The sequence below is a fragment of the Bombina bombina genome, chromosome 7, assembly GCF_027579735.1.
Source record: "Bombina bombina isolate aBomBom1 chromosome 7, aBomBom1.pri, whole genome shotgun sequence".
NCBI lineage: Eukaryota > Metazoa > Chordata > Amphibia > Anura > Bombinatoridae > Bombina > Bombina bombina.
Window position 1 is genome coordinate 171,924,061 of NC_069505.1, and position 26,165 is coordinate 171,950,225.

General features: G+C 37.4%; 1 protein-coding gene across 1 annotated transcript in view; it reads left to right on the plus strand.

Moving 5' to 3' along the window:
- The window catches only part of PRRG4 (proline rich and Gla domain 4), a 96,097-nt gene extending 84,457 nt beyond the window's left edge, over positions 1–11,640 (plus strand). The window contains exons 5-6 of the mRNA XM_053720407.1: positions 2,853–2,979; positions 11,044–11,640. Of these exons, the coding sequence (XP_053576382.1) occupies positions 2,853–2,979; positions 11,044–11,269 (353 nt within the window). The 3' untranslated portion in view covers positions 11,270–11,640. The remainder of the gene's footprint in view (positions 1–2,852; positions 2,980–11,043) is intronic.
- The last annotated feature ends 14,525 nt before the right edge of the window (positions 11,641–26,165 follow it).

The following is a 26,165-nucleotide window of genomic DNA, read 5'->3' on the forward strand; positions in this document are numbered from 1 at the left end:
TAGAAGAAAAGGAAGAGAAACACAATAAATCAATAGACAAAAAGAAGAGGGAAAAAAGGAGGGGGAGAAAGAGACAAATGAGGTGCAAAACAGGAGAGGTAACATTAATAAGATTTACACAGTATAAAATATTACTTCTAGTTTTGGTAACTCACATTAATAATAGCTCATCTACCAGCTGCGTGTCTTAGCGGTTGTCGTTCATTGCAAATGGTAACACCAGGGGGGGGGTAGATTTATCAAGCTACATTTGCATCTTTTTAGACTATGTAGAGCAGGTTTGCATGCCATGTATTTAGGAAGCAGAAACTGCTTCTTTTGCCTCTATGTCACCACATAGGTAATGAAATCATTCACCCAACACTTGCTTGTTTGGGGTGATTGACAGGCCCTGCACTTGTGCACTTGGCAACCAGGAGCTCGGAATAGCATTGCAGAAGAACACTCTTGTGCAATGATAAATTTCAACATGCGATGCAGCACCACAGATTGCAGGCCGACAGATTCACTATCGAAAGTAATGAACCTGTCCACCAGCAATGATGATACATTTTGCAAATGGTTGTTTAAGCAGCCTAAAATTAGGAGTACACCGAGCTATCTAGGGTAGGGGAGAATGAAACCAGTCTCTGTTCCCAGAAGAATTTAATATTTGAAAAATAATCCAATGTGCCTCAAAAGAATTGGTACATACTCTATAGCGATAGAATATAATCAACCTCTTGAAAACAGCTGTCAAATATAGGGGCCCTGTGTAGCTTTAAATTTGGAGTTATTAACATTTCCATCACAATTAGGGATTATTTAAAAGAGGGTTTTCCAATATGCAAAGTGAAGGGGGTAGGTTTATTAAAAACACATTGTTGGATTTTTGCTACAGTCATGTGCATTGTCTGCATTTTTATTAGGGAAACAAAGATTAAAGTATTTTAATTTGTAACGACATTCACAAATGCTGTTTTACCATCCGTTAACAGTGTATTTATTTGTATTATGCTAACAAATAATACCAATTGAATCCTGGTAGTACATTCTGGTGCTCTTTTTGACACTCCAGTAATCTGTAATTTTATATGTGAACAGAACATATATTTTAATGCTAATTTAGATACATTTATCAGGTGGTACTGTAAACTCTTGCTTTTGCAGTATTCCTCCCCCCAACAGCTTCAAACAGTCTGAGACATTATTTGTTATTAAGGGACAGACCAGCACAAATTATTTTGGTGTTCTATAGCTCCAGGATAGTTTGCTAATCAACACCAACCAGATGCTCCCAGATTGCATCTGTACTGATCTTGGTGTGTAAACCGCGCTGATCTTGGTATGTAAACCGTGCTAATCTTGGTGTGTAAATCGTGTTGATCTTGGTGTGTAAACCGTGTTGATCTTGGTGTGTAAACCACGCTGATCTTGGTGTGTAAACCGCGCTGATCTTGGTGTGTAAACCGCGCTGATCTTGGTGTGTAAACCGCGTTGATCTTGGTGTGTAAACCGCGTTGATCTTGGTGTGTAAACCGCGCTGATCTTGGTGTGTAAACCGCGTTGATCTTGGTGTGTAAACCGTGCTGATCTTGGTGTGTAAACCATGCTGATCTTGGTGTGTAAACCGTGCTGATCTTGGTGTGTAAACCATGCTGATCTTGGTATGTAAACTGTGATGATCGTGGTGTGTAAACCATGCTGATCTTAGTGTGTAAACCATGCTGATCTTAGTATGTAAACTATGCTGATCTTGGTATGTAAACTATGCTGATCTTGGTATGTAAATCATGCTGATCTTGGTGTGTAAACCATGCTGATCTTGGTATGTAAACTATGCTGATCTTGGTATGTAAACCGTGCTGATCGTGGTGTGTAAACCATGCTGATCATGGTATGTAAACCGTGCTGATCTTGGTATGTAAACTATGCTGATCTTGGTATGTAAACCGTGCTGATCCTGGTGTGTAAACCATGCTGATCTTGGTATGTAAACCGTGCTGATCTTGGTATGTACACCGTGCTGATTTTGGTATATAAACCGTGCTGATCTTGGTAAATAAACTGTGCTGATTTTGGTGTGTAAACAGGGCTAATCTTGGTGTGTAAACTATGCTGATCTTGGTGTGTAAACAGTGCTAATCTTGGTATGTAAACCGTGCTAATTTTGGTATGTAAACCGTGCCAATCTTGGTATGTAAACCCTGCTAATTTTGGTATGTAAACCATGCTGATCTTGGCATGTAAACCATGTTGATCTTGGCATGTAAACCATGTTAATCTTGGTATGTAAACTGTGCTGATCTTGGTATGTAAACTGTGCTGATCTTGGAGTTAAAGGGTGGACTTGCCAAGCAGTAATTCTATTGCCATATAACCCTCAAAAAGGGTTTCGTGGGAATTTCCATTTAAGAATCAATTTTTAAAACAAGAATTCTGTTTTTGTATTATACTTTTATTTGGGCCCCCAAAAGGTAACTCAGTAGCAAACAATAGTAATAATATACATGACACTGTTGTATAATGATTTTGAGGATATATATAGATATATAAGCACTAACCTGCATTAGGATTGTACACATTCTGCACACACCTATGTATAGACTGGCTGCTATGGCCTACCCAGCACTTGGGCCCTGGTGCCACTGCACCCGCTGAACTAATGGTAGTTCCGCCCCTGCTCCTTTAATCTTATGCATAACTGTGCACATTTACAAATATAATCATTAGAAAACTGAATGTTAATAAGTGATTGCATGAATAGCACTAAATTACAGTACATATATTGGTGACTTAGTTCTTAGTAACATAACATGTGCCCTATCAAACTAAAATGTATTTAATTGTTTACCTTCTTTTTTTTTTTACAGCTGTCAAGCTTGATGTTGTTGGATTACTCACTGGTCTCATTTGTGTTGGAATTGTTTTGGTCATATTGGGGCTTTTGGGTTACTATTGGTACATAATTAAATGTGGCCCAAAGAGACACCTTTATGGGTATGTATACAATTTATTTATTTATAATTAATAAGCCAGTTTTTACAACAGAATCTAGTAACAGGAATAAATCAGTTATTCAAATTAAATGTCTGTTTGAAAAATATCTTATTTAAATCTGTGGTTCTAAACATCTGTTAAATATATATAGTCTCAAAAATAATTATTTTAAGGTGAAATTGGTTCATGTCAACAAAAAAAACTCAAATATGCAGTTTGCAAAATTATTTAACATCTCTTCTATGGAAGCTCCATGTTTGCACAGGTGAAAGCTTCAGGGTTATTAAACTGATTGTAAAGTTTAATGAATAAGTGGCCGTGGCCGGTATCTAAAAATAATCTTAAAAACAGGGGCACTTTAATTCACTAAACTTTACAATGAAGCTTCTTTTTTAAATACTTACCTTTTGCTTTATGGAAAGCAGATCAGCGATCCTCCGCCCGCATCTCCTGCTGTAGCTATCATATCAATGACAAATCTGGCTTCCTCCAATCGTTGTGTGCCCCCTTTGGCATCAGCTCATGGGGTACACATGGATTGGAAGAAGCCGGATTCGTCAAAAAAGAAGCTTCATTGTAAAGTTTAATGAATGAAATTGACCCTGTTTTTAAGAGTATTTTTAGATATCGGGCACTTATTCATTATATCCAGCAAAGGGGTTAATGATTATCCTCAGGGTCTTTTGCATAGTGCTCAGGATCTTTTGCAGTGGTAATGGCAAGTCATTGGAGAGTTGTGCATCTTTTGACCCTGATTGGTTAACCTGCCATGTCCAGCTGAGGAGCTACTTTCCGGCTCCTGAGCAGAACATTAGCTAAGTGTTTAACCCTTTTGTGTTTGTTAAGCACATACACCTAGATTACGAGTTTTGCGCTAAACATGGTGCAAAACTAATGCCAAAAAAGTTGCGTTATTTCACTCTCCATACTCCATAGCGCTGCATTAAAGTGAAAGTCCATTTTGAGGAATTAGTGCCAGGTTTTTAATAAACCTATTAATTAATCAAAATTGTCATTTCACTGTTTTCTTCAAAAATGTACCTTTTAATCCTGAATGCCGCTCCAGCGATTCCCCCGGCCGTCGGAAGCCTCTGTAGATGTCAGAAATGACAAATCAGGCTTCCTCTAATCACAGTTTCCCCCCGGGGTAATCTTGGCCTGATGCAACGTTGTGATTGGAGGAAGCCGGATTCGTCATTTTGGACCTGCGAAGACGGCTTGCGACGGGTGGAGGAAGTGCTGGAGCAGCTGCCAGGATTAAAAGGTAAGTTTTTGAAGAAAACATTGAAATGTCAATTTTGATGAATTAAAGTGCCCTTGTTTTTTCTAATTCATCAAAATGGACCTTCACTTTAAGAGTTACTGAAAAGCCTCCTTGTGCGTGCGATATGGTGGCGTTAAACTCCATACCGCACTAAATCAAAGGGCTGCTTTGATTTGCTCATGCACGCTTTCTCCCATAGACATCAATGGGGAGAGAGTGTTAGAAAAAAAAACTGAACACCTGAAGTGCGGAATCAAAAATCTCCGTAACGCAACCCCATTGATGTCTATGGGGAAAAAAAGTTACGTTTAAACCTAACACCCTAACATAAACACCTAGTCTAAACACCCCTAATCTGTTGCCCCCGACATCGCTGACCCTAATAAAAGTTAATAACCCCTATTCCGCCGCTCCCCGACATCACCGACACTAATAAGTTATTAACTCCTATTCCGCTGCTCCCTGACATCGCTGACACTATAATAAAGCTATTAAACCCTAAACCTCTAGCCCCCACATCGCCGCTACTAAATAAACCTATTAAACCCTAAACTGCAAGCCCCCCACATCGCAAAACACTAAATTAAACTATTAACCCCTAAACCTAACACCCCCCTAACTTAAAATTAAAATTACAATATAACTATCTTAAAATAAATAAAACTTACCTATGAAATAATAATAAACCTAACATTAAACTATAAATTAACCTAACATTACTATTCTAATAAAATAAAAAAATACAACCAATTAAAAAATCTAAATTACAAATTTAAAAAAAACCTAACACTATGAAAAAAATTAAAAAAACTAAAATTACAAAAAATAATAAACATAAAATTACTAAAAATAAAAAACACTAAGCTTACAAAAAATAAACGAAATTATCAAAAATAAAAACAATTACACCTAATCTAATAGCCCTATAAAAAGCCCCCCCCCCCAAAAAAAAAATAAATAAAAACACCTCCTAGCCTACAATAAACTACCAATAGCTCTTAAAGGGCCTTTTGTAGGACATTGCCCTAAGTTAAACAGCTCTTTTACCTGTAAAAAAATATAAAGTCACCCCAACAGTAAAACCCAGCACCCAACCAACCCCCCAAAATAAAAAACCTAACTCTAAAAAAAAACCTAAGCTACCCATTGCCCCTAAAGGGGCATTTGTACGGGCATTGCCCTTAAAAGGGCATTCAGCTCTTTTTCACTGCCCTTAAAATGGCATTCGGCTCTTTTACAAAAGCCCAAAGCCCTAATCTAAAAAAAAGGTAGCCATTTCAAAATGGCATACCTAATATTCCTATTGGCTGATTTGATTCTTCAAATTCAAAACAGCCAATAGGATGAGAGCTACTGAAATGCTATAGGCTGATTTGAACAGCCAATAGGATTTCAGTAGCCCTCATCCTATTGGCTGAACTTTTTAGCCTCAATGCACAACCTGTAATACCGGCGCTATGAAAATCCCACACAAAAACGTAATTTTTTTGAGTGTGGAATGGACGTTGCGTTACAGGCTAAAATGCTTGCGGTATAGCTATACCAACATGACTCTGGAATGGCCATTTTTTTCAGCGTTAAAAGCCATACTGCAACACTTGCAATCTAGCTGATAGCTAGGTTCAGTAATGCAAGAATTACATACTCTAATAAATTAGAGCATCAAATTGTTTTTTGCTTTAAAATATAACTTAAAGGGACATGAAACCCTTTGTGATTCAGACAGAGAATACAATTTAAAAAAAAAAAAAAGTTTCTGATTTACTACTGTTTGTAATTTGCATGTTTTCATTGTATTCTTTTTTGAAGAGCATACCTAAGTAGGTATTGTGCACGTCTCGAGCCACTCTGCTGCCATCTAGTGCTCTTACAAATGTACAACATTATTAAAAGTACTCTGTATTATATTATACCTTTCTCTAGACACGCACATGCCTAACTACCTGCTTTCAAAAAACAAAACCAAGAGAGCAAAGTAAATTTGATAATAGAAGTGAATTTAAAAGTGTCTGAAAATGAAATGTCCTATCTGAAAATGTCAAGTTTAATTAATAATGCAGTGGAGTAAGTGTTATGTGTTCAGTACAAACTGTAATAACAGGAAACTATGACTAACTTATTTCTTTAACATAGTTTTTTTTTCTAATTTTTTTTATACATTTACATAAATAAATCATGAAAAGAACATTAATTGAATAACTTATTTAAAAAGGGATAGTCAATAAGCTATTTGATTATACACATGTAAATCCTGCTTTTGAATGCTATTTTTAAACATCTTTCTAAGTATTATTGTATTTAAAGGGACATTAAACACTAAATAAATGCTAGATTCAAGGAAAAGATTAATCTGGGAATAACATGTAGATGTATTTTTTAAAGTTTCATTAGCTGTTTAAAGCGACATGAAACCCAATTTTTTTCTTCAATGATTTAGAAAGAGCATACAATTATAAACAACTTTCTAATTTACTTCTATTATCTAATTTGCTTCATTCTCTTGATATTCTTTGCTGAAAAGCATATCTAGATATGCTTAGTAGCTGCTGATTGGTAGCTGCACATAGATGTCTATGGGGAAAAAAAGTTACGTTTAAACCTAACACCCTAACATAAACACCTAGTCTAAACACCCCTTATCTGTTGCCCCCGACATCGCTGACACTAATAAAAGTTATTAATCCCTATTCCGCCGCTCCCCGTCATCACCGACACTAATAAGTTATTAACCCCTATTCCGCCACTCGCTGACACTATAATAAAGCTATTAACCCCTAAACCTCCAGCCCCCACATCGCCACTACTAAATAAACCTATTAACCCCTAAACTGCAAGCCCCCCCACATCGCAAAACACTAAATTAAACTATTAACCCCTAAACCTAACACCCCCCTAACTTAAAATTAAAATTACAATATAACTATCTTAAAATAAATAAAACTTACCTGTGAAATAATAATAAACCTAACATTAAACTATAAATTAACCTAACATTACTATTCTAATAAAATAAAAAAATACAACCAATTAAAAAAATCTAAATTACAAATTTAAAAAAAACCTAACACTATGAAAAAAATTAAAAAATCTAAAATTACAAAAAATAATAAAAATAAAATTACTAAAAATAAAAAACACTAAGCTTACAAAAAATAAACGAAATTATCAAAAATAAAAACAATTACACCTAATCTAATAGCCCTATAAAAAAGCCCCCCCCCCCAAATAAAAACACCTCCTAGCCTACAATAAACTACCAATAGCTCTTAAATGGGCCTTTTGTAGGACATTGCCCTAAGTTAAACAGCTCTTTTACCTGTAAAAAAAATACAGTCCCCCCAACAGTAAAACCCAGCACCCAACCAACCCCCCAAAATAAAAAACCTAACTCTAAAAAAAAACCTAAGCTACCCATTGCCCCTAAAGGGGCATTTGTACGGGCATTGCCCTTAAAAGGGCATACAGCTCTTTTTCACTGCCCTTAAAATGGCATTCGGCTATTTTACAAAAGCCCAAAGCCCTAATCTAAAAAAAAAAGTAGCCATTTCAAAATGGCGTACATTGCATTCCTATTGGCTGATTTGATTCTTCAAATTCAAATCAGCCAATAGGATGAGAGCTTCTGAAATCCTATTGGCTGTTCAAAACAGCCAATAGGATGAGAGCTACTGAAATCCTATAGGCTGATTTGAACAGCCAATAGGATTTCAGTAGCCCTCATCCTATTGGCTGAGCTTTTTAGCCTCAATGCACAACCTGTAATACCGGCGCTATGAAAATCCCACACAAAAACGTAATTTTTTTGAGTGTGGAATGGACGTTGCGTTACAGGCTAAAATGCTTGCGGTATAGCTATACCAACACAACTCTGGAATGGCCATTTTTTTCAGCGTTAAAAGCCATACTGCAACACTTGCAATCTAGCTGATAGCTAGGTTCAGTAATGCAAGAATTACATACTCTAATAAATTAGAGCATCAAATTGTTTTTTGCTTTAAAATATAACTTAAAGGGACATGAAACCCTTTGTGATTCAGACAGAGAATACAATTTAAAAAAAAAAGTTTCTGATTTACTACTGTTTGTAATTTGCATGTTTTCATTGTATTCTTTTTTGAAGAGCATACCTAAGTAGGTATTGTGCACGTCTGGAGCCACTCTGCTGCCATCTAGTGCTCTTACAAATGTACAACATTATTAAAAGTACTCTGTATTATATTATACCTTTCTCTAGACACGCACATGCCTAACTACCTGCTTTCAAAAAACAAAACCAAGAGAGCAAAGTAAATTTGATAATAGAAGTGAATTTAAAAGAGTCTGAAAATGAAATGTCCTATCTGAAAATGTCAAGTTTAATTAATAATGCAGTGGAGTAAGTGTTATGTGTTCAGTACAATCTGTAATAGCAGGAAACTATGACTAACTTATTTCTTTAACATAGTTTTTTCATACATTTACATAAATAAATCATGAAACGAACATTAATTGAATAACTTATTTAAAAAGGGATAGTCAATAAGCTATTTGATTATACACATGTAAATCCTGCTTTTGAATGCTATTTTTAAACAAGTATTATTGTATTTAAAGGGACATTAAACACTAAATAAATGCTAGATTCAAGGAAAAGATTAATCTGGGAACAACATGTAGATGTATTTTTTTAAAGTTTCATTAGCTGTTTAAAGGGACATGAAACCCAATTTTTTTTCTTCAATGATTTAGAAAGAGCATACAATTATAAACAACTTTCTAATTTACTTCTATTATCTAATTTGCTTCATTCTCTTGATATTCTTTGCTTAAAAGCATATCTAGATATGCTTAGTAGCTGCTGATTGGTAGCTGCACATAGATGCCTCCTGTGATTGGCTCACCATGTGCATTGCTATTTCTTAATTAAAGGATATCTAAAGAATGAAGCAAATTAGATAATAGAAGTAAATTGGAATGTTGTTTAAAATTGTATTCTCTACCTTAATCATGAAATAATTTTTTGGGGTATAGTGTCCCTTTAAATATTGACAAGTGTAAAGTTTTACTGTCTATAAAACAATGGGAGCTGCCATGCTGTAACTTAGGTTACCTTCTCTGCTGTGGCCAATTAGGGACAGTTATAAATAGGTCCTTAGAGTGTGCAGCCAATGGGGGATATTTATCAAAGGTATGTCGGACCTGATCTGACAGTGCGGATCAGGTCCGACATACCTCGCTGAATGCGAAGAGCAATACGCTCTCCGTATTCAGCATTGCATCAGCAGCCGCCGCCCCCTGCAGACTCGTGGCCAAGGGGGGTGTCAATCAACCCGATCGGACTTGATTGTGTTGAATTCCGGCAATCTCTGTCCGCCTGCTGAGAGCAGTTGGACTGCGCTATGGAGCAGCGGTCTGAAGACACGCCAGAAACACGGGCCCATCCGGAGCTTGATAAATGGGCCTCAATGGCTGTGAAGAATATAACAGTGTTCTGCACTTCCATTTCTATCAGGAACTGAAAAGCTCACAATTTCAGAATGGAATTACAGGAAAAGGGGGCAAAAGTATATTGCAGACATTTTTTAGCTATGATTTATAATTTTAAATTACCATCTCAAAGTGATTAATTTCCCTTTAAATAGATTATCTCCTATTACCCCTGCTGCTTGCCCCCTTGGGACCCACTTTTCTTCTTTCATGACGCTGCAGCCAGCACGGCCAATGTGAAGGTGTGCCGCATGGCTCATTAGTAGGAGATGCCTGACAGACTTACTGCCTGACAGAGGACAGATGCGCGCATTTAGTATAGAGTCTAGAGCGGGTGGGACCGTTCTTTATGTCACCACTCTAAAGCAAACAATGAAAAAGACAAAAAATGCTGGTATGAGAATTTGTAAATAACATTTACAATGCAATAAAGATTAAAATAATAGCATTATACATACTTACAAGGTAAAGAATGCATAGCAACATTTAAACTACACATTATTTACCATCAATTTACTTAACCACTCTCCAGGTGTTGTTATATTTTATGTGGGATTTATACAGCTTGAATATTTAATTTTAAGCCAAATTCAGGTCCTAAAACGTAGAATATTCTATTTTTCCTTATATAATAATGAACTCTTGAGTCTTCCCCAAATTATTATTTTTTTTTATCAACTTTTTTCCCCCCTTCAAATATATATTTTCTATTCAAGGGACTGTCTACTACAAATGTTTTATTGTTTAAAAAGATAGATAATCCCTTTATTACCCATTCCCCAGTTTTGCATAACCAACACAGTTATATTAATATACTTTTTACCTCTGATTACATTGTTTCTAATCCTCTGCAGACCGCCCCATTATCACATGACTATTTATTTATTATCTATTGACTTGCATTTTTGCCAATTAGTGCAGTGTCAGCCAGAACTCAACGGGAGTTAGCACAACGTTATCTATAAGGCCCACATGAATTAGCAGTCTCTTGTTGTGAAAAGTTAATAAAAAAAAACGTGATAAGAGGCTGTCTGTTTAGATGTTTAAATGTTATAAAGTATTTTAATCTAGCAATGTTGGTTGTGCAAAGCTGGGGAATGGGTAGTAGAGGCATTATCTATCTTTTTAAACAATAACAATTTTGGTGTTGACTGTCCCTTTAAGTAGTGTTTTCTTATATTCACTGTTTTCTAATGTATGCACCTTCTCAGTATTAATCAGGCTGACAGTAATTATGTTACAAATGACTATGTTAAACAGGAGGATACAATGATAAATCTATATAATTGTTCATTGTGTAAGAGTATAATCTCACATTGTTGTTCATTTTAAAGTTCAGAGCCAGAAAGTGGACCGAGAAACAGTTTAAGGAGATCAAGAAGATCAGAGGAATGTCCATTACAGCGTTCTGAGGGACCACCCCCCTATCACGTAGCGGTTGGATTTGGAACACCATGTGACATACCTCCACCACCTTATCCAGGGACTGAACCAGATTTAAAAACCTACAAAAAGTCATTTTCTCTACCTGATTCTCATGTGTTTTCATTCTTGAAATAATGTTGTACAGTTTCATTAACACCAAGGAGGTCTGCAATCCTTATTTTACAAGGATTAAAAATGTCTTCAGCAGATGAATGAAACATCTACATCTTGAGGTTTTCATAAGAAAGTATATGAAGAATTAGAGGGGACATTTGTTTTGACTGGGTGTTTCCTTGTTCTTTAAGACAGATCTCCAGTGGATAATTTATCACTGGTGTGATTCAGCGCAGGTTGTGTAAGAAATATCTTTGATGCAGGTGTGTGTGGAGTTATATTAAGAACAATTACGTTGGGAAATATTGCACAACCATTTTTTTAACAAGTGATATCTAATGCAGAGGTAAAGTTTTCCCGGCTAGTCAAATAAAATAAAATATGATTACAGATCAGTTTTTCAGAGGCAAGTTTATCTGCTATGTGACATTGTAGATCTAATTCAGAGAGTGCTTATATATATATATATATATATATATATATATATGGCAACAAAAATGTTTTAGGATAAAATCAACTGACCACCATCCCCTGAAGTCGACAGAAAAATAATTATAATTTTCCTAAAAAAATTCCAGTGACACTGGACCAAATTTAGGTAAGGTTGTTGCGTACATTCTGTATGCTTCTGTCGCCTCCAGAGAACTCTTTTGAGTTGTTGCCACCTCAAAGCACCAGTCTCACTTCCCGGGGCCACAAAAATTTGGCGCACATTCATAGTTCTGCTTTTTTCCTGGGGGCTGCAAAATCTATTGAAGAGGATCACATGTGTCTGTTAGGCTGCAAGTTAAACATCCTGTTGTAGACAAATATAAATTCTAGCCAAAGTAAAGAAATAAATAAACAGATTTATCATCATAAAAGTAAATGTCATGACAGAACACACACAAGCACTTATCTAAATGAATAAACATTTCAAAATAATGAGATCTGCATTAATAGCAATTGTATCAACAAGTATCACTATTTTTATGTTTTGATGAAACAATACCGTTCTGAATGTTTTACATTATTTTAAAAACAACACCTTTTATGATTTAATATATACAGCTCAGTGTTTGTCAGGAAAAAAACCCAGAGCCTCATTAAGTATTTTGGAATGCTTTTGTCATTAAACATACATGCATATACTTGCAAGGTAACTAGCTACGGTATATTACTCAATAGCCTGAAATTGTTTTCTCATCACAAACTGCAGTTAATATACAGTATAGTTATAGGTTAATGATCATATCTCCAACCATGTGACCAGCTCATACTTCCAGTTGAAGTACATAAGCTGAAATGTATCTTCATCTTTTATATTCTTTTTATAATAGATTTCCCATGCACTTTGTATTGTTTTCTCTTTTCTTTGTTTTGTTATTGTTAAGGGACAGTCAACACCAGAATTTTTTTTGTTTTCAAATCCCCTTAATTACCATTTCCCCAGTTTTGCATAACCAACACCGTTATATTAATATACTTTTTACCTCTGTGATTAACTTGTATCTAAGCATCTTCTGACAGCCCCCTGATCACATGACATTTTATTTATTAACTTTCATTTTAGTCAATTAGTGCAGTGTCTGCCACAATCCACAGGCGTGATCACAATGTTATATATATGGCTGACATGAACTAGCTCTCCCCTGTTGTGAAAAGCAAATAAAAAAACGTGATAAGGGGCGGCCTTCAAGGGCTTAGAAATTATCATATGAGCCTTCCTAGGTTTAGCTTTCAACTAAGAATACTAAGAGAACAAAGCAAAATTGGTGATAAAAGTAAATTGGAAAGTTGTTTAAAATTACATGCCCTATTTGAAACATGAAAGGTTTATTTGGACTTGACTGTCCCTTTAATTAATCTTCTTGGACAGTGATTGTAATAAACTTACTATTACAAGAAAGTTTAAAAAACAAAACTTGTTAAAGCTATTAAATGAATAGTGGCAAACTTAGTGGCAAACTTTTTCAGACAAGGTATAACACTGTGTTTTATTCTTCACTCATTGAAAGATTAACATATTTTTTAAACCTATATATCAAGACCGAAAAAATACTATGTAAACAAGTTTCAAATGCACAACTTTTTAGTAAGTTAAAGGCCGACAGTTTATTAATAAATGTTCTCCCCTTTAATTTGTTTCCAATGATTGACTTTACCTGCTGGAGAGTATTAAATTGTTTACTAGTATTTCCTTTACCCTTATATTGGCATTTGAAATTGTTTATTTAGCCTATGTATCCCCACCCATCCTGAAAGTTTTTGGCCTCAAGCGTAGAAGAAATTACACTCCCTGTGGGTTATAGAAGAGATAAGGTAATAAAATGTTAATTTTCCATTGTTCTCTCCAAGTATTGGTATTTGGTTTACAGACAGATATAAGATGAAAAGACATGCATATGTACACAATGTGATAAAGTAATGAGATCTGATTAAACCTACAAGCGAAACCCATTTTATTAGGTTGTGGCTTCAAAACACAAAATCAGCTAATTCATATACACAAATAAGCCTTAAATACTATACTGTCCATTTAAGTATCAAAACTGTATATACAGGAACTCACAAACATTTGCTACATATTGGAAGAGGTATAGAAAAATAGCTCTATCATGGGCATTTGGTGGGGGATAAAAATAACATGCTCAGAACATAATGGGCATGATAAGAAGTAGACCATAATGTATAAACTGCTATTACAAGTGGATAGTTGAATATTTAATGTGGTTGACATTTTTTTAGTACTCTCTATACTTTAAATGGATAGCTCAGGGATTATTATTATTTCATATTATGCCAGTATATACCAGGTTTATAAATATAACTTATTTATAATTGAATGAACCACTGAAAAGACTAATCCATACTGACCAGGTCGGTCATAGACTTGGTGAACTATGCTTCGGTCAACAGAGCTCCTGTCATTGGACGTGGAGAAGGCATTTGACAGAGTAAATTGGAATTATATGCATGCTTTTCTTACGAAGATTGGAATTAGGGGCGAGTTCCACACTGCTGTCTCGTCTCTGTACTCCACCCCTGCCGCTTTCATAAGATTGGCGGGTTATCAGTCTAGATCTTTCACAATCCGCAATGGAACCAGACAAGGGTGCCCACTCTCACCGTTACTTTTTGCGCTGTGTATCGAACCCCTTGCAATCAAAATAAGAGACTGTATAGACATAACGGGAATACACATAGAATCTAGACAATACAAAATGGCCTTATTTGCGGATGATGTCATATTGACATTGACAAAACCCCTTTTGTCATTACCCCCGTTGTATTCTTTGCTACAACGATTCAGCGCCCGATCAGGCTATAAAATAAATGATGACAAGTGCGAGGCAATAGGCATTCATATACCAAATACCACCAAAAAATACTCGAGTTTAACTTCTCCTTTAAATGGGCAAACAAACATGTCAAACATCTAGGAATAAACATCTCAGCTGACATCCACAATTTATATCGCTATAATCACTCATAGGATGCATTGTGGCTACTAAAATGACGACTCTGCCGAGACTGTTATATCTGTTTAGGTCACTACCCATTTCAGTACCACTCAGTGACCTACAAGCCATACAGAAGGATATTCAGGCCTTTATTTGGAATGGCAAGAGAGCAAGAATCAACAGACAAACACTAACTAGACATAGATCAGGAGGAGGGCTAGGCCTTCCACACCTTATCTCTTATTACTATGCTGCCAGAATGGCACAGGCTGCCCTGTGGCATAATAGGTCAGATGACATTCAATGGAGACAATTAGAAGCCGACATGATGGGAACGGATGACATAGCCAAACTATTATGGACAGCTAAGATAAATAGACCACTGGGGGGGAAAAGTTACATAGCCATAGCACATACTTTGTTTATATGGGACAGAACCACCAAACTTTTTCCACTACTAAACACCAATTCCCCTGCCACTCCCCTGATAGACCTAAATTCCTCATTAGACCACATAGTACAAAGTAAATGGAGTAATAGAAGCCTGTACAGAATAGCGGATGCTCTCGTTAATGGTAAGCTCCTCACAATACAGCAGTACAACGAATTAGATCCAACTGATGCCAGTACTTGGTTTCATTATTTCCAATTGAGATCACAGGTAGCAGAGGTCCTAGGAACAACTCCTACACATAGCCGCACACCTTTTGAAGATCTTTGCCTAACCAAACACAGACCGAAGAGGACAATAGCTAGACTATACCCCGTATTCAACAAATCAGATTCCATCACTAAAACAGCCCTTATGCATGAATGGGAAGATGAGTTAGGTAGGGACTGGCCAGCTCAGACATGGGTGGATACTTTACGTAAAGAGACCTCATTCACCATTAGCTCCCAACTACAAGAAAATTACATAAAGTCTGCATTTAGATGGTATCTATACCCTACCAGATTAACCAACATGGGAGGAAAGGATAATTCTCTCTGCTTTCGGGGTTGCGGGGAAGAAGGAACATATTTGCACACTTGGTGGAATTGTAGTAAAATACAACCCTTCTGGAAAGACACAGCTAAGTTATTAAGTAAAGTTTTTGAAAAGGAGATAGAACTTCTCCCTGAACATGCACTACTACACTTCCCACTTAGGGAACACACCACTAACCAAAACAAGCTGATGACACTACTGTGCACAGCTACCAGACTATGCCTTAACAAACACTGGAATACAGAACCTCCAGGTTTCTTCCTCATAGAGCAGAAAATCGATCAAATCTATAAGATGTCTAGCTTAGCAGCGGATCTCACAGCAACCAAAGACCAATTCCTTGCCATATGGGAACCCTGGATTATTCACACAGAAGCTAGAGGTAGCCGCACTTAGACTAACGAAAGAGAGAACTCCTATAGATGGGTAGCAAACACAACAATCTATGTGTGCACTATATTTAAAGGCATGCGATTACTGAGAGAAAGATTATTTACATTTGCTATTGGTTTTCCTGTTTTCTGTTTTAAATGCAATGACAAGTTTTCAAATGTAGTGTGTTAGACATAGTCTGACTCTAAATACTGGAAAAATGCACTGTAATGCGAGAAAAATGTAAACAGATATGTATATGTTATGTTATTATATGAAAATAAAAGCAATTTCAACACATTATTTATAATAACCTCCAATAAAAATGTATATACGAAACAACTGAAATTAATAGTTATTCCTAAATTATTTAGATTAGTTAAAATTGATATAAACATTGCAATATATTTATGTAGAGACCAGATTATGGCCTCTAGTTATCAAGCCATCAACCTCAAATACGCTGGAATTCCGCATCGTATTTGTGGCGAGGCTGATTCGCCTTAGTTATCAAGCCATAGACACCGGCAAAAGTAGAATATAGTGACATAAGCTTCGATCCGCCGGACTCAGTCCGACACAGATCGATTCTTACATCACTCCAGATGTTCCGCACACAAGATCGGCACAATCTGACTACTTTTGCTAGTTATCAAAAAACTAGCAGGTACGCTCGGCACTTTTCCAGCCCAGCGTACCTGGTTTTCAAACTGCCGCCCTGGAGGCGGCGGATCCCGTAGGAATCAATGGGAGTCTGACCATAGCGAAAGTTCATGTTCACTGCTGCCAGACATCCCATTGATTCCTATGGGAGCTGTCTACACTTAACATCCTAACATGTACCGCGAGTCTAAACACCTCTAATCTGCCCCCCCCCACACACCGCCGCAACTAAATAAATGTATTACCCCCTAAACCGCCGCTCCCGGAGCCCACCGCCACTATAATAAATATGTTAACCCCTAAACCGCCGCTCCCGGTCCCTGCTGCAACTATAATATATGTATTAACCCCTAAACCGCCGCTCCCGGACCCTGCCACCACCTACATTATACCTATTAACCCCTATCCTGCCCCCCCTACACCGTCGCCACCTATAATAAAGTTATTAACCCCTATCCTGCCTATCCCGGACCCCGCCGCAACGAAATAAATTGTTTAACCCCTAAACCGCCGCTCCCGGACCCCGCCGCCACCTATATTAAACTTATTAACCCCTAATCTGCCCCCCCTAAACCGTCGCCACTTATAATAAATGTATTAACCCCTAGCCTGCACCCCCTACACCGCCGCCACTGTAATAAAATTATTAACCCCTAAACCTAAGTCTAACACAAACCCTAACATCCCCTAACTTAAATATTAATTAAATCAATCTAAATAATATTTCTCTTATTAACTAAATTAATCATATTTAAAACTAAATACTTGTAAAATAAACCCTAAGATAGCTACAATGTAATTAATAATTACATTGTAGCTATTTTAGGATTTATATTTATTTTACAGGTAACTTTGTATTTATTTTAGCTAGTTAGAATAGTTATTAAATAGTTATGAACTATTTAATAACTACCTAGCTAAAAGAAATACAAAATTACCTGTAAAATAAATCCTAACCTAAGTTACAATTAAACCTAACACTACACTATCATTAAATTAATTAAATAAATTACCTACAAATAACTACAATTAAATTCAATTAAATAAACTAACTAAAGTACAAAAAATTAAAAAAGCTAAGTTACAAAAAATAAAAAAAATAAGTTACAAACATTTCAAAAAGATTACAACAATTTTAAGCTACTTACACCTAATCTAAGCCCCCTAAAAAAATAACAAAGCCCCCCAAAATAAAAAAATTCCCTATCCTATTCTACATTAAAAAGTTACCAGCTCTATTACCTTACCAGCCCTTAAAAGGGCCTTTTGCAGGGCATGCCCCAAAGAAAACAGCTCTTTTGCCTGTAAAATAAAAATACAACCCCCCGAACATTAAAACCCACCATTCACATACCCCTACTCTAACCCAAACCCCCCTTAAATAAACCTAACACTACCCCCCTGAAGATCATCCTACCTTTAGCCGTCTTCAGCCAGCTGACCACCGATGGAACTGAAGAAGAGATCCGGAGCGGCAGAAGTCATCATCCAAGGGGCGCTGAAGAAGTCTTCCATCCGATTGAAGTCATCATCCAAGGGGCGCTGAAGAGGTCTTCCATCCGATTGAAGTCTTCATCCAAGCGGCGTCTTCAATCTTCATCCATCCGGAGTGAAGCGGAGCCATCTTCAGACGAGCCGACGCGGAGCCATCCTCTTCTTCCCGATGACTAACGACGAATGACGGTACCTTTAAGTGACGTCATCCAAGATGGCGTCCCTTCAATTCCGATTGGCTGATAGGATTCTATCAGCCAATCAGAATTAAGGTAGGAAAAATCTGATTGGCTGATTTAATCAGCCAATCAGATTGAAGTTCAATCCAATTGGCTGATCCAATCAGCCAATCAGATTGAGCTCGCATTCTATTGGCTGATCGGAACAGCCGAAGAGCAGCGAGATCGGATGAGTGATAACTATCACAGTCCGCTGCTCATCGCCCCGTACTTGGTGCGCGGCTTTTTGACAGATTTATTGATAACTTTGGCGAGAGTTTTCAGGTCCGCGGCGGTGATGGTAGGCGAGCTTAAGTGGGCGTATTGGGCCGGCGAAGGCAGGTAAAGTAGACGCGTTGATAACTAGAGGCCTATGAATCAAAACATAATTTATGCTTACCTGATAAATTTATTTCTCTTGTAGTGTATCCAGTCCACGGATCATCCATTACTTATGGGATATTAACTCCTCCCCAACAGGAAGTGCAAGAGGATTCACCCAGCAGAGCTGCTATATAGCTCCTCCCCTAACTGCCATTACCAGTCATTCGACCGAAAACATGCAGAGAAAGGAAAACCATAGGGTGCAGTGGTGACTGTAGTTTAATGGAAAAATTACCTGCCTTAAAGTGACAGGGCGGGCCGTGGACTGGATACACTACAAGAGAAATAAATTTATCAGGTAAGCATAAATTATGTTTTCTCTTGTTAAGTGTATCCAGTCCACGGATCATCCATTACTTATGGGATACCAATACCAAAGCTAAAGTACACGGATGACGGGAGGGACAGGCAGGCTCTTTATACGGAAGGAACCACTGCCTGAAGAACCTTTCTCCCAAAAACAGCCTCCGAAGAAGCAAAAGTGTCAAATTTGTAAAATTTGGAAAAAGTATGAAGAGAAGACCAAGTTGCAGCCTTGCAAATCTGTTCAACAGAAGCCTCATTCTTAAAGGCCCAAGTGGAAGCCACAGCTCTAGTAGAATGTGCTGTAATTCTTTCAGGAGGCTGCTGTCCAGCAGTCTCATAGGCTAACCGTATTATGCTACGAAGCCAAAAGGAGAGAGAGGTAGCCGAAGCTTTTTGACCTCTCCTCTGACCAGAATAAACGACAAACAGGGAAGACGTTTGTCGAAAATCCTTAGTTGCCTGTAGATAAAATTTCAGGGCACGGACTACATCTAGATTGTGTAGCAGACGTTCCTTTTTCGAAGAAGGATTAGAACACAAAGATGGAACCACAATCTCTTGATTGATATTCCTGTTAGTGACCACCTTAGGTAGGAACCCAGGTTTAGTACGCAGAACTACCTTGTCTGAATGAAAAATCAGATAAGGAGAATCACAATGTAAGGCAGATAACTCAGAGACTCTTCGAGCCGAGGAAATCGCCATTAAAAACAGAACTTTCCAAGATAACAACTTGATATCAATGGAATGAAGGGGTTCAAACGGAACCCCCTGTAAAACATTAAGAACTAAGTTCAAACTCCATGGTGGAGCAACAGTTTTAAACACAGGCTTGATCCTACTTCCATCATTGCTAGGGAGCTTCTTGTCCCTCCCTGATGGTTGATGTAAGCTACAGTCGTGATGTTGTCCGACTGAAACCTGATGAACCCCCGAGTTGTTAACTGGGGCCAAGCCAGAAGGGCATTGAGAACTGCTCTCAATTCCAGAATGTTTATTGGTAGGAGACTCTCCTCCTGATTCCATTGTCCCTGAGCCTTCAGAGAATTCCAGACAGCGCCCCAACCTAGTAGGCTGGCGTCTGTTGTTACAATTGTCCAGTCCGGCCTGCTGAATGGCATCCCCCTGGACAGATGTGGCCGAGAAAGCCACCATAGAAGAGAATTTCTGGTCTCTTGATCCAGATTCAGAGTAGGGGACAAGTCTGAGTAATCCCCATTCCACTGACTTAGCATGCACAATTGCAGCGGTCTGAGATGTAGGCGTGCAAAGGGTACTATGTCCATTGCTGCTACCATTAAGCCGATCACCTCCATGCATTGAGCTACTGACGGGTGTTGAATGGAATGAAGGACACGGCATGCATTTTGAAGCTTTGTTAACCTGTCTTCTGTCAGGTAAATCTTCATTTCTACAGAATCTATAAGAGTCCCCAAGAAGGGAACTCTTGTGAGTGGAAAGAGAGAACTCTTCTTTTCGTTCACCTTCCATCCATGCGACCTTAGAAATGCCAGTACTAACTCTGTATGAGACTTGGCAGTTTGAAAGCTTGAAGCTTGTATCAGAATGTCGTCTAGGTACGGAGCTACTGCAATTCCTCGCGGTCTTAGTACCGCCAGAAGAGCACCCAGAACCTTTGTGAAGATTCTCGGAGCCGTAGCCAATCCGAATGGAAGAGCTACAAACTGGTAATGCCTGTCTAGAAAGGCAAACCTTAGATACCGGTAAAGATCTTTGTGAATCGGTATGTGAAGGTAAGCATCCTTTAAATCCACTGTGGTCATGTACTGACCCTTTTGGATCATGGGTAAAATTGTCTGAATAGTTTCCATTTTGAACGATGGAACTCTTAGGAATTTGTTTAGGATCTTTAAATCCAAGATTGGCCTGAAAGTTCCCTCTTTTTTGGGAACCACAAACAGATTTGAGTAAAACCCTTGTCCTTGTTCCGACCGCGGAACCGGATGGATCACTCCCATTAATAAAAGATCTTGTACGCAGCGTAGAAACGCCTCTTTCTTTATTTGGTTTGTTGACAACCTTGACAGATGAAATCTCCCTCTTGGGGGAGAGAATTTGAAGTCTAGAAGGTATCCCTGAGATATGATCTCTAACGCCCAGGGATCCTGGACATCTCTTGCCCAAGCCTGGGCGAAGAGAGAAAGTCTGCCCCCCACTAGATCCGTTCCCGGATCGGGGGCCCTCGATTCATGCTGTCTTAGGGGCAGCAGCAGGTTTCCTGGCCTGCTTGCCCTTGTTCCAGGACTGGTTAGGTCTCCAGCCTTGTCTGTAGCGAGCAACAGCTCCTTCCTGTTTTGGTGCAGAGGAAGTTGATGCTGCTCCTGCTTTGAAATTACGAAAGGAACGAAAATTAGACTGTCTAGCCTTAGGTTTGGCTCTGTCTTGAGGCAGGGCATGGCCTTTACCTCCTGTAATGTCAGCGATAATTTCTTTCAACCCGGGCCCGAATAAGGTCTGCCCTTTGAAAGGTATATTAAGCAATTTAGATTTAGAAGTAACGTCAGCTGACCAGGATTTTAGCCACAGTGCTCTGCGTGCCTGAATGGCGAATCCGGAATTCTTAGCCGTAAGTTTAGTTAAATGTACTACGGCATCTGAAATAAATGAGTTAGCTAACTTAAGGGCTTTAAGCTTGTGTGTAATCTCATCTAATGGAGCTGATTCAAGTGTCTCTTCCAGAGACTCAAACCAAAATGCTGCTGCAGCCGTGACAGGTGCAATGCATGCAAGAGGTTGCAATATAAAACCTTGTTGAACAAACATTTTCTTAAGGTAACCCTCTAACTTTTTATCCATTGGATCTGAAAAGGCACAGCTATCCTCCACCGGGATAGTGGTACGCTTAGCTAAAGTAGAAACTGCTCCCTCCACCTTAGGGACCATTTGCCATAAGTCCCGTGTGGTGGCATCTATTGGAAACATCTTTCTAAATATCGGAGGGGGTGAGAACGGCACACCGGGTCTATCCCACTCCTTAGTAACAATTTCAGTAAGTCTCTTAGGTATAGGAAAAACGTCAGTACTCGCCGGTACCGCAAAATATTTATCCAACCTACACATTTTCTCTGGTATTGCAACTGTGTTACAATCATTCAGAGCCGCTAACACCTCCCCTAGTAATACACGGAGGTTTTCCAGCTTAAATTTAAAATTTGAAATATCTGAATCCAGTTTGTTTGGATCAGAACCGTCACCCGCAGAATGAAGCTCTCCGTCCTCATGTTCTGCAAATTGTGACGCAGTGACTGACATGGCCCTAATATTATCAGCGCACTCTGTTCTCACCCCAGAGTGATCACGCTTACCTCTTAGTTCTGGTAATTTAGCCAAAACATCAGTCATAACAGTAGCCATATCCTGTAATGTGATTTGTAATGGCCGCCCAGATGTACTCGGCGCTACAATATCACGCACCTCCCGAGCGGGAGATGCAGGTACTGACACGTGAGGCGAGTTAGTCGGCATAACTCTCCCCTCGTTGTTTGGTGAAATATGTTCAATTTGTACAGATTGACTTTTATTTAAAGTAGCATCAATACAGTTAGTACATAAATTGCTATTGGGCTCCACTTTGGCTTTAGCACATATAGCACAGATATCTTCCTCTGAATCAGACATGTTTAACACACTAGCAAATAAACTAGCAACTTGGAAATACTTTTCAAGTAATTTACTATAATATGAAAACGTACTGTGCCTATAAGTTAAAAAGTTATGACAGTTGAAAATTAATAAACTGAAAAGTTATAGCATCAAATCTTTGTAAAAAACACAATTTTAGCAAAGGATTGCTCCCATTAGCAAAGGATAACTAACCCTGATAGCTAACAGTGAGAGAGATCAGTAAACTGTCATAAATTAAATAAAACGACTGCCAAGTGGAAAAAAATAGTGCCCAAAACATTTTTTCACCCAGTACCTCAGAAAATTAAACGATTTTACATGCCAGCAAAAAACGTTTAACATTAATAAATTGAGTGTTATTAAAAAGCCTGTTGCTAGTCCCTGCAAATTAGGCTAAAGTTTTATGCATACAGTATAATTCCAGTGAAGTGCCATTCCCCAGAATACTGAAGTGTAAAATATACATACATGACAGCCTGATACCAGTTGCTGCTACTGCATTTAAGGCTGAGTTTACATTATATCGGTATGGCAGAATTTTCTCATCAATTCCATTGTCAGAAAATAATAAGCTGCTACATACCTCTTTGCAGATTAATCTGCCAGCTGTCCCCTGATCTGAAGTTTACCTCTCCTCAGATGGCCGAGAAACAGCAATATGATCTTAACTACTCCGGCTAAAATCATAGAAAAACTCAGGTAGATTCTTCTTCAAATTCTACCAGAGAAGGAATAACACACTCCGGTGCTATTATAAAATAACAAACTTTTGATTGAAGGTATGAAACTAAGTATAATCACCACAGTCCTCTCACACATCCTATCTATTCGTTGGGTGCAAGAGAATGACTGGTAATGGCAGTTAGGGGAGGAGCTATATAGCAGCTCTGCTGGGTGAATCCTCTTGCACTTCCTGTTGGGGAGGAGTTAATATCCCATAAGTAATGGATGATCCGTGGACTGGATACACTTAACAAGAGAAATTATACACGCTTATGCTGTTATAATATTCTTTACAAAGATCATAAAAGATATACCTTTAAAATAAACTTTACTCACAGTGAATCGCATTAAAATACCACAATAAAATACCAAAGGTTGTATATATTATTAATGCAAACAGCCAATGTATATGCCAATATATCTGACCTGAAATAACCTCTTATTTAGCTACAATAAGACAAATTCTAAAATATATATATAGCTGCAAATAACTTAATACACACCAGAGAGATTTACTTACAATAATAAGCCTGACTTAGAGATATGAAATACAAAAGACCTTTATCTAGCAAATAAAATTATTTAGCATTTGTGACTAGTTAAAACTACACAGGACTATGGATATAACTTAAAACACCAAATATGTTCTTTAAATTATTAGCTGCAATTTAACTGTGGCAACAAGATACCTTTGATTTAAATATAAAAGTATGAAACAACCTTTTATACATTACCAGAACACCAAATTGAATGTTCATTTTTTTTTCCAGATAAGTCCAGTTCACCTCATATGAAGAATGGTATTGCAATATGGATAAGGAAGTTAGGCCCAGATTTGCTTTATAGAGACTGGATTCCAAGGCAACAGTTTGTCAGTCAAAATTCAGCAGCAAAGACCTCTTTTTTTCTCCTATGCATGAGGATATATCACGTGATACACTCAACCCCTTTTTAGTCTAATCATTAGAATCCTTTTTGGATACGCTCCACAGAGCTTGTCTGTGATAGGTTACGGGGAATGCCATTTGGTTGAAACACTGGATTTAGGCCATCGGGGCAGCAGACAAAGACAAACATTTTTACTTTCAACACTGCTAACAGCTTAATATAACTATTTATATATCTTCAAAGGTATATTTAATATATTCACTATTTCTTGATATTAAGAAACTTATCTGGTCAATACATATGTGTCCCATCTGATATAATTTAGCATGCATCCATACAGACCAAACACGAGTATACTTCCATACAATTCTACTTATAATATTTCAAGAGATGCATTCAAAGTTACATTTTTTTTTATGAGGGGAATCAAAATAATTTTAATACCCTCAGCATGAATTTGATTAATATATCAATTTATATTCTGATATAACATTGTTTTGAATGTATGAAATATGAATAAGGTATAATTAATTTAGCAACTTATTGTATGTATATCTCTTCACATTGGGAATTCTCTCTTTAATCCGATGCCTGTGATAAAAGAAACAGGGTTTTTATTCTGAGATTTTTGAAAAACATTTGAAATTTATTTATGTAGCTTATCATTCAATACAGCAGATATTTGTTCAATATAGTATAATTTTTATATATATATATATATAAATATATATATATGTTTTGAATATGATCTGTGTATTTTAAATTATTATGAAGATTAGGCACAATTCCTTTATCTGAGATTTAGTTTCCCATGTCATACAGAGACTTAAAATGCCAGCTTGTCTGGGAACTGCATATGGGAAACTCTGCAGGGGACAATTTACACTTAGATGATATGAGCCACATCTTTTGAGAATGTTTGTATATTCCACTATTCTTACAGACGGACCGTCTGTTCCTTACAGGGGGCCTGTAAGTTTTATTACCCATCTTGGACAGGAAACCCATATATGGGCATATACATCTGAGGGCTCCATAATGCTAATATTTACTTTGAAGTGGCCCATCGGTCTTATCTATACAAAGGTCTAAATCCTTTGTTCTCTCCTGTGTAACCAAGAAGAAGGGGGGTCGGTCTTTTATGACTACAGCCTATACAACTCATGTCAAGGGAGACAGCTGAGCTGAAATATCAAAAAATATTTGATAGACGTGTAGTTCATTTAATGCTATTCACAGGTACCCTGACCATTACAAGCAATGAGTTAAAGGGAAATGAAACCCAAGACATTTCTTTCATTATTCATATAGAGAATACAATTTTAACCCCTTAGTGACAGAGCACTTTTCCCTTTTCTGACCGTCTGGGACCAAGGCTATTTTTACATTTCTGCTGTGTTTGTGTTTAGCTGTAATTTTCCTCTTACTCATTTACTGTACCCACACATATTATATACCGTTTTCTCGAAATTAAATGGACTTTCTAAAGATCTAAACCATTATTTTCATCATATCTTATAATTTACTATAACAAAATATAAAATATGAGGAAAAAATGGAAAAAACACACTTTTTCTAACTTTGACCCCCCCCCCCCAAATCTGTTACACATCTACAACCACCAAAAAACACCCATGCTAAATAGTTTCTCAATTTTGTCCCAATGTTTACATGTTCTTTGCTATTTTTTGCAAGTTATAGGACAATAAATACAAGTAGCACTTTGCTATTTCCAAACCACTTTTTTTTTTCAAAATTAGCGCTAGTTACATTGGAACTCTGATATCTTTCAG